Raw genomic sequence first — 10,097 nt, forward strand, 5'->3', positions numbered from 1 at the left:
CTTTGCTGAACTGGGATCTTAAGCATTTGCCTATTTTAACAGCTTTGAGTCTGACCAAATACTTCAAACACTGATTTGTAATGCATAACAAAATAATATTTCTAGGCCCATTGCACCTTGGATTGTGCCTGTGTAAAGACTGAGTAAGGAGCTCAGGATTTGGCCGGTGATGTTTGTGTTAAATGACATAATGGATACATGATATAATAAATTAATACTTGAGAATAGTTATATAGCACCAATACACTCGTGATGAGGCTAAACCAGCAAGTTCAGATCTACGTCTGACCTTCTCCAAAGTTCAAGGAGGTTTGGCTCTGTCCTCCTTCAGACCTATTTTACAAATAAATCTGAATCTGAATCTTAGCATTTCTTTTAAAGTTTTTGATCTGGTCCGTGGTTTGGGCATAACTTTGCCATAGACATTCTGAGCCTTCCAGTTCTAGAAACTATGGGCTGAATTCTGCTGGTGTAAATGGCTACCACTCCATTTACTTTAGAGGAGCTAGAAGGGAGTTTGGCCCCTTGGTTTCAAATCTTACCTGGGGTTCAATTTGAAAATATGTGCAGTGCTGTCAGGGTCCTTCCATGTAACTCTTTGTCCCATGATAAAATCAGTGATTGGTTAAGACAGACTTCAGTCTGAAACAGCAGCTAGTTTTGCAGATCTGGATTGAGATGCATTAATTTTTCCTTGTGAGGGACTTTTGCAAAGCATCTTTTTACAGTGTGCCTTGCTCTAGCCAGGGCTATAAGCCCCTAATTTTTAACTGGACTAAAATGCATCAAGACCATCCAAAAACTTTTTTAAAAAAAATGCTTAGGGTGAAAGAGCAAATGATTTCTTACATTGGTAAAGAAACCGGGAACTAGCATGAGTTTGGTAGATTTGTTATAATTAAATTGTGTGCGTGTGTATGGGGAGAGGTGAGATGTGGGGAGATACAGTTGCATTTTTACATCTATTTACTTTCACTATGTTTGTGATCTGACAGGTAGCTAGACGCTGTTGGTCGGGCAACAGCAATGCCTATGAAACAATCTGCCAAGCGATGGAGGAGACTGGTAAATTAAAGGTGACTCTCCCACACAAGGTGGTAGACGAAAGCATTTTGGAGCAAGCCCTGCATCGTTAATTGCATTCTGAATTCATCGTGCTCCTTTCAGACACACTTTGAAGTTGATTTCTTGTTACCCAACCTCACTCTCTGGTAAGATAATAAATGCATTGCAAGTGTCTCTTCCATGTGAGCAGTTCTTTTCCTTCATCATTAGCAGGGTACTGCGGAAGCTCCCTACATTTAGGGTCTGATCTAAACTCCATTGAAATAATTGGGAGTTTTTCCATTGTCTTCATTAAGACTACTCCTGGAGGAAGATACTATTCAGTGTGAATAAGGGTGTTGGAATCGGGGCCTAACAAATTAAGCTACATAAAAAATATCCATTCCTGTCTGACTGTTCAGAAATCTGAGACGTCCTTTAGTCTAGTGCAGGGATACACAGACCTCAGTGGTTCAGTAGCCAAATGAGTGATCAACATTGCCCTAAAGAGCCAGTTGTGTGAATTCATTGTTTCATTGGCTATTTGTATATGTATATATATATAGACCAAGTGTTGTTGTTTTATCCATTACAATTGGTTAATAACATAGTAAAGGCATCCTGACTGGTTAATAACTTAGATTGGTTAATAATTAAGTCACACAGTGTTTTAATATCGTGCTGCAAAGAGTTGCAGGAGACACATTAAAGTGCCACTTGCAGCTCAGGAGCCTCAGTCTGAGTATCACTGGTCTAGTGGGTTGAGTATGGAGTTAGGGATCAGGAGTTCTCAGTTCTACCTTGTTCTGCTATGGTCTCACTCCACTGCCTTAGGCAAATCACTTCACATCTTTGTGAGGTAAATTCTGCCGTTATAAGCACGTTCATCTCCCATTGGCTTTGACTGGACTTGTGTCTGTTTATGGCAAGGCTGGATATGGTATTCTGTGCCTCAATTTCTCCACATGTAAAATGGGGATAAAAACACTCACCTCCTAGGACATTTGAGAATGAATGAATGTTTTCACAATGCTTTGGAAAGGAAGCACACTGTCTACATACTCTGTATGATTGTCCAGGAGCTGCAAGGCAGGGGGAAGATGTACACCTTGCCGAAACATGGATACTGCCCTTCTTTGGCTCACAGTGAGGGGAAAAGAATCTGACTAACCCTGCTTTTGTCCTGGCATAAAATATCTGCAGCTACTAATTGGTTAATTTGTATATTTAAATTGTGTCCTCCTGTTATGTAGCTTCATTTTTCCATGTTGAAGACATATTGTCAGCCTTTGTCATTCCTGTTGCTACTCTGCACCCAAATCCTTAGACCTTTGTTTGCAAGTGTCATCGCCTGCAATCTGAATGTACCAAACACATGGTGTGTCGTTCCAAAGCAATTCCTGTCCATTCCCTTCAGCCTCACAGACTGAAAATTCAAAGGGAAGAATGACTTTGTACTGAGAGTAAATTGACATATCCATAATTGCAGCTGGCATTTCTGATTGTTGTGTAGATGGCAGCCATTTTGCTAAAAGCGTAAGAGATATTTTGTGAAACTGTGTCCCGGCAATAGCTTTTGGTAAGAGATTAAACCTATTACTATCTTGCTTTTAATATGGTTTAACCACAAAGGCCTGATTAAAGTTATATCTGGATCAAGACCAATATGTTTAATAGTTAAGGCCAAGATTTTAAATAATAGTTCCTGAATCCACAGTGTTTTTAGTGCTGGCCAACTTTTTTTTTTTTTGCGGGGGGGTGTGTGTATTGTGACAAATTTTCTAATTCAATGAAAAAATGGGGAAAACATGCATATCTCCCCCTCCTATTTTTAGACCAGCTGTAATACACACACACACTTCACACGCACAGGTGAACTGCTCAGAGTATAGTACTGTATCAGTACATGGTATTTCCCAATTATTTTTACTGTTAGATATTACCAGCCCCAGCCAATTGAACAGTTATTAGGATTTTAGCTGCTGGTGATATTATTGATTAAGCTGCTCACAGGACATTGAAACCCTTAGCTTTTGTCAAAGTCCCCATTTGAGAACATTTCTGAATGGACACCAGTTTCTTCAATTTTTGTTTACATTCCCTTCTGTTTCCTAATGTATTAACAATGATTTCATGATTGATGGCTCTCAGCTCCATCAGAGTTCTCACACACGCAGTCTGAATGTGGACAAGGGGTTTTAACATCTCATTTAGCAGTTGCAGAGTTAGACCATTTCTTATCTGGCACAAAAACCACTGGCAAACTGTGTGTCTCATCCCCCTCTAGTGCTGGTCCACTAGAAGATGACAACCTTCTACTGGAAACAGTACATTAGCTCACATGGCATTAAAGGTTCCAACACTGCTGATGACCCATGTGGGTGTCAATGTGATGCCACATAATGGAATTTCTGAGGCAGGGATAGAATCCAATTCTCCAGGGCAGAGTTCAATTGCCTTACCTGTCAGACGAAGAACATAAGAATGGTCATACTGGGTTAGACCAATGGTCCATCTAGCTCAGTATCTTGACTTCCAACAGTGACCAGTGCCAGATGTTTCAAAGTGAATGAACAGAACAGGGCAATTATTGAGTGATCTATCCCCTGTTGTCCAGTCCCATCTTCTGGAAATCAGAGGTTTAGGGACACCCAGAGCATGGGGTTGCATCCCTGACCATCTTGGCTAAGAGCCATTGATGGACCTATCCTCCATGAAGTTTCCTTTCTTTTTCCTATCCTTTCTGTTCCTGCAATCCCCTGCCTCATCAACTGTACACCTTCCAACTTCTGCAACAAATGAAGCAGACATTCTGCAAAAAACAGCCCTTTTCACTACACAACCCTGAGTCATCCCCAGTGCAGGTCCGATCCTGTGCACTGAATGAGGCAGGGGGCCTGTGGAAAAAAATACTATATAATATAATTCAAGACTGTATTATAATGCATGAGTAGAAGGGAGCAAATCAAATTGAACAGATAACCTTAATTCTGGCATTTTGTAACTTTTGAATATTTGATTTTGCGCCCTTGACATTCTTTTAACATAGTTTTTTGTGTATTAGTATATGTATATATTAAAGTGATGCATACTGAATTGTCTGTCCTTGGCTTGATAGCTGGAATATTGCACCAGAAACAATTGGCCATATAACTACATCACAAACCCACACACAAGTTGGTCTTCCTTTGCCAGCCATGTTTCTTCTGTGCTGTTGGAATGCAGTTTAAGTTCAGCTTATCTGTGAGTAGTCCCAACTAGTTCCACAGTCAAAAACTAGGACTTGCTGATCGCCAGATTATAAATAAAAAAAGACTTGTCAAATTACTATAAGACTTGGGTGTGAAAACATGTTTGTGGAAAATATTCTTAGGCTGACTTTGGGTATTAAAATTACATGGGCTGAAGCCAAGCTATTCTGTTTTCCTGTATATAGACAAGCAATTTGATATTTGCTATGAAACAAAGGAATTTTTAGTGCATCTACCTGCACCAGGGTTTGCCTGGAAAAAGGGTCACCTGAGATTTGCACAAAAGACAGAACACGGAGTCTCTAATTGAACAGAAAGCAATGCCAGAAATAGAGACTGGGAAAAGAACAAGGGGGGTAAGCACTAAATCATTTCAATAAAGTTAACATCAAGGCCAGGAAAATGTGTAAAACAGCTTCATGAGTTGTTGTGTGGGCCAAATTCAATGCCGGTCCAAAGTGGTGCAATTCCATTGAGTTTGACCCTGTGCGTACACCCATCCATCTGAAGAACTGTGATGGATTTGCTCTTTCCTAATAGCTGTCTCCATTATCTGAGCAAATGAAGCCACTTATTAGATTGATGGAGGCCTTTTGTTCTGGTCTATACTTGAAGTTCTATCAGCATAGCTACATCGGTCAGCGGTATGAACAATAAGTACACATACCCAAACCAACATAGTCATGATGACATAACCCACAGCATGGATGCAGCTATGTTGATGAAAGAGGGCTTACGTCAATGTAGCTAACGTCGTTAGGGGAAGTAGTGTTCCTAGGTCAACAGAATATCTCCTTCTACTAGCATAGGCTGTGTCTACACTAGAAGGTGATGCCAGCATAGCTATGCCAGTATAGTCTCTCTAGTAGACATGGCCTTAGAAACTCTGAATCCTAAACTCTAGTCTCTTTTGTGTCTCTCAAGACAGACTTGGATTTTTAGAGCATTATCTCTATGGTCTTCTGCTCCAGCTGTAGTGAACACTATTGCTGTATGAGGTTCAAAATGATACAAAAAATTAAGACCATATTAAAAATTGTTTGAAGATCATCCAGTAGTTTTCTTTCATACAACCAACATTACTCTGCAGCAAAACCTAACCTTATAGACAGGATGGGCTTCCTTTCACACAGTAATTCTGTACAAAGCCAAATGTAGATTCCCTTACTACTTCTGTCCCATGCCCACCAAAAACCATGCTGACAAAGGATTTGATGTAGCTTGATGTAATTGGAAGAAGCTATGCGCCTTGCATCCTAATCCTAGCATTAAGGTTATGTAATAATGTTTTGTTCTAATTATCAGTGAAAGGTTGGATTTTTATATATATAACAATGAGTTTATTTCTTATGGGCTGCCATTAATTCCTCAATCTAGATGTGACTTTTGTATTTCCTATGATTGATCTGCCTGCAATGTTGAGTTCAGATTCAACTCAGTTCCTTTTCAGCCATGATGGACCTTTGTTGGGACTAGCGTGTTCTTCAAACAAAGATTTATCATCCCATCCTCTATGGGTTTCCTGTGTTCTTTTTTGGGAGTTATATGTACTGTTTAAGACCATATCTTACTTTCCCTTTCTGCTTTGGGGCTAATGCACAATAAACCAGGTGAATGCCAACTCTCTGCACCCTATTAGTATCTCAGGTGCCATTGTAAAGTACAGCATGCTCTCATTCAAGATTATAAGTTTTCTACTGATCACATACCGTACTATTTACCGCTGTATAATCATAGAAGATTAGGGTTGGAAGAGACCTCAGGAGGTCATCTAGTCCAATCCCCGGTTCAAAGCAGGACCAACCCCAACTAAATCATCCCAGCCAGGACTTTGTCAACCTGGGCCTAAAAAAACCTCTAAGGATGGAGATTCCACCACCTCCCTAGGTAATGCATTCTAGTGCTTCACCACTCTCCTAATGGAATAGTTTTTCCTAATATCCAACCTAGACCTCCCCCACTGCAACTTGAGACCATTGCTCCTTGTTCTGTCATCTGCCACCACAGAGAACAGCCTAGCTCCATCCTCTTTGGGACCCCCCCCCCCCACTGCCTCAGGTAGTTGAAGCCTGCTATCAAATCCCCCCCCGCTCTTCTCTTCTGCAGACTAAATAAGCCCAGTTCCCTCAGCCTCTCCTCATAAGTCATGTGCCCCATCCCCCTAATCATTTTCATTGCCCTCCGCTGGACTTTCTCCGATTTGTCCACATCCTTTCTGTAGTAGGGGGCCCAAAACTGGATGGATGCAATACTCCAGATGTGGCCTCACCAGTGCTGAATAGAGGGGAATAATCACTTCCCTCAATCTGCTGGCAGTGCTCCAATATGCCATTAGCCTTCTTGGCAACAAGGGCACACTGTTGACTCATATCCAGCTTCTTGTCCACTGTAATCCCCAAGTCCTTTTCTGCAGAACTGCCGCTTAGCCAGTCGGTCCCCAGCCTGTAGCAGTGCATGGGATTCTTCCATCCTAAGTGCAGGACTCTGCACTTGTCCTTGTTGAACCGCATCAGATTTCTTTTGGCCCAATCCTCCAATTTGTCTAGGTCACTCTGTATCCTATCCCTACCCTCCAGCGTATCTACCTCTCTCCCCAGCTTAGTGTCACCTGCGAATTTGCTGATGGTGCAATCTATCCCCTCATCCAGATCATTAATGAAGATGTTGAACAAAACTGGACCCAGGACTGACCCCTGGGGCACTCCGCTTGATACCAGCTGCCAACTAGACATCGAGCCATTGATCACTGCCGGTTGAGCCTGATGATCTAGCCAGCTTTCTATCTACTTTATAGTCCATTCATCCAAACCATATTTAATAAACTTGCTGGCAAGAATACAGTGGGAGACCATATCAACAGCTTTGCAAAAGTCAAGGTATATCACAACCACCATTTTCCCCATATCCACAGAGCCAGTTATCTCATCAAAAAAGCAATCAGGTTGGTCAGGCATGACTTGCCGTTGGTGAATCCATGTTGACTGTTCCTGATCACCTTCCTCTTCTCCTAGTGCTTCAAAATGGATTTCTTGAGGACCTGCTCCATGATTTTTCCAGGGGTAGAGGTGAGGCTGACCGGTCTGTAGTTATACAATATACAGCTGTAAATACACAGGTTAACCAAATGTCCTGGGAAGTGAAAATTGTGGTAGATCAAGATTGCTACATATTACAGAAGAACAATTGCCAGTTTACACATCCACAACATAAGTAGCTATCAGCCAAAATTGCCAATCTGTGCTTTGACCTATATACATAATTATTTTGAAAATACTCCCATTGATTTAAACAAGAGTTGAATTGGGCCCAAAGTTAGCATCTTGATAGCTACCTCTTACAACATCATTACTACCTTTTGACTTCAAAGATATTTTTCTCAGTTTAATGGCATTGGGTGACTGTTTTATCATGAATAAATGCCCAGCAAATACATCAGTTCTTTGTACTGAAGGAATTTTTAAGATATAAATTTAACCTAATCCTCATGTGAAAATCCACTGAGGAAAAAGGCTGCCTAAGGAAATCTTTATTATGAATATGTTAGATTCATTTTCATTATTTCATACTAGTTATGTTCTGGTAGTGTGCTCAGACAACAGACAAAAAGAGACAGGGTCCCAGACTCAAGGCTTTTATGATCTGGGCCTGATTCTGCAAACTCTCCCACGCTTATTCCTACCAGAGTCAATGGGCGCACGCATACCTCTGGGTGTAAGCGTTTGCAGGACCAGGCCATATGTCAACAAACAACAGTACCCAAACATAATCTCCATACAAGATTTATTGGTTGAGGATCAGACCTTCTTGCAATCAGTTTTAGTTAGGCTTGTCTATTTACTAATTAGCATGAGCAATGCAAGATGGCTGATGGAATAGTAATGAAAGGACTTAAATGAACCCATGAGTAATTCATCATATTTAATAATGTGATATATATGTAATTTTACTAATTGTGATACATTTTGTACGTGTATAGCCCTTTCAGCTGAGGATCTCAAGGCATTTTACAAATGTGAACTAATTGAGCCTCATGATACCCTTGCCAGGGAGGTAAAGGAAACAGGTTTCCCATTACTCACCACTGGGGTGAAGCAGTAGCTGATTAAGAGCATGCTGAAACCATATGCAAGTCTTGGGCAAAGGGTTTTTTTTCTGAGCTCATCTGAACCTCCTGCCTTGTCTTGCAGAGAAGCCAGAATTCTGAAGGTGTGATTGCTCAACCCCCTTCCATGGGGAGATTGATGTCATGTCTAGGATGATGTCTTCACTGTTGGAGAAACCTGTGAGGGGGAGAGTGCACTTATTCAAACACATATGCAGTCATAATAAAAGACACCCATGCAATGACTGACAGAGTAAATGAATTTCTGTAGCAATGTCCTTTATAAAGCTTGCCCCATTGTGAAAGTCCTTCCTTAACTACAAACAGCGTCTTCACGTTCTTCTCCTGAAGACAAGGCTGCGTGTTCTGAAAAAGCTTATGCACAGTTATGGCTACAGGACATAAATCCACAACTTGAGGGAGAATAATTAATCTGGGGCTTCAGTTTTTTATATCTATCACTGTAGCTGAATTGGTGTTTCATTGAGATTGGTGAGGTCTGTGGTTCCAGAGAGCTTTCATAGCATCTCTCTGGTGTGTTGTACACAGGAGGGATTTTTGGTTTGGGTTTCTTCCTTAGCAATGACAGAGGCCTGGAATTTTGCTAACAATCTACCATGCTTCATTTCCCACTCTCCAAACACAGATACTCCCAACTTGTTGAGAAGGATTCTAGGCCACATGCTATCCAAGAGGCATTTCCTAAGCTAGGAAAAATGGTAATAAGCATTACCACCAGAAGCCATCCAAAACAATTAGATTGCCAGGGCCTTCAGTGATGGGACGCTGCAAAGGTGCCCTACCACAAGGAAAGTATGAGTAACTCAGACATAATTCCTCCAGGCACTGGGGGCAATGTCCGGCTTGCCTCTGGGGTTTCTAGTGCTGCTGTCACCACCACTTATAGGTCTTATGTATCAGGAGGACTGATATTGTGGCTTCCCCTTTGCACAAGCATATTATGGAAGGGGGTCTCCTTGTGTCTCTAAACTCATACACTGCACAAGACTAGCGTGAGTTGAAACCTACGTGCCCTTATTACGCACCCATATTAATACACTACAGGAGGCATTCACAAATAATAGGAGCTTGTTAATTTAATACCTGAATATTGTTGGAACTATTATCAGTGAATAAGGGTTCCACATAAAGAAACAAGCCTTGGTGCTCAAGATTAAATGCTAAATTATACTGTGAAGAGAAATTAAAGTAATTTTTAAAATAAATGCAAAATAGAACTGTTGGGCTAGTGCTATAGCATCATCTACTGGCTGTTTCTCAGAATACCATTAACATCTAAATTGTAGGTTTCAGAGTGGTAGCCGTGTTAGTCTGTATCTGCGAAAACGAGGAGTCCTTGTGGCACCTTAGAGACTAACAAATTTATTTGGGCATGCCTTATGCCCAAATAAATTTGTTAGTCTCTAAGGTGCCACAAGGACTCTGTGTTGTTTTTATCTAAATTATAGTTAATTTGCCCTTTTTTGCCTGAAACATGACATAATTTTCTTTTATATGGAGGCAGTGGGAAGGGAGACAGGAGAGGGCTAAATTCCATTTTCAGTTATGGTCTATGGGCTGGAGCATATGTTTTGGACTACATATTACCCTCAAATCACAGCAGCTGTCTGTGATATCAAGGAGAGGTTTTGCACAAAGATCAAGGATCACATATAGCTTTTATGTAGTAACTAAACTCA

General features: G+C 41.0%; 1 protein-coding gene across 4 annotated transcripts in view; it reads left to right on the forward strand.

Annotated features, from left to right (window-relative positions):
• Positions 1 to 1,244, forward strand: part of UROC1 (urocanate hydratase 1) — a 66,242-nt gene extending 64,998 nt beyond the window's left edge. For 3 of the 4 annotated variants that reach the window (XM_073351321.2, XM_073351320.1, XM_073351322.1), the window contains one exon: positions 996 to 1,244. In XM_073351321.2, coding sequence (XP_073207422.1) covers positions 996 to 1,136 — 141 coding nt within the window. In that variant the 3' untranslated portion in view covers positions 1,137 to 1,244. The remainder of the gene's footprint in view (positions 1 to 995) is intronic. The other variant, XM_073351323.1, reaches the window with a different exon arrangement.
• The last annotated feature ends 8,853 nt before the right edge of the window (positions 1,245 to 10,097 follow it).

The sequence above is a fragment of the Lepidochelys kempii genome, chromosome 7, assembly GCF_965140285.1.
Source record: "Lepidochelys kempii isolate rLepKem1 chromosome 7, rLepKem1.hap1, whole genome shotgun sequence".
Classification (NCBI taxonomy): domain Eukaryota; kingdom Metazoa; phylum Chordata; order Testudines; family Cheloniidae; genus Lepidochelys; species Lepidochelys kempii.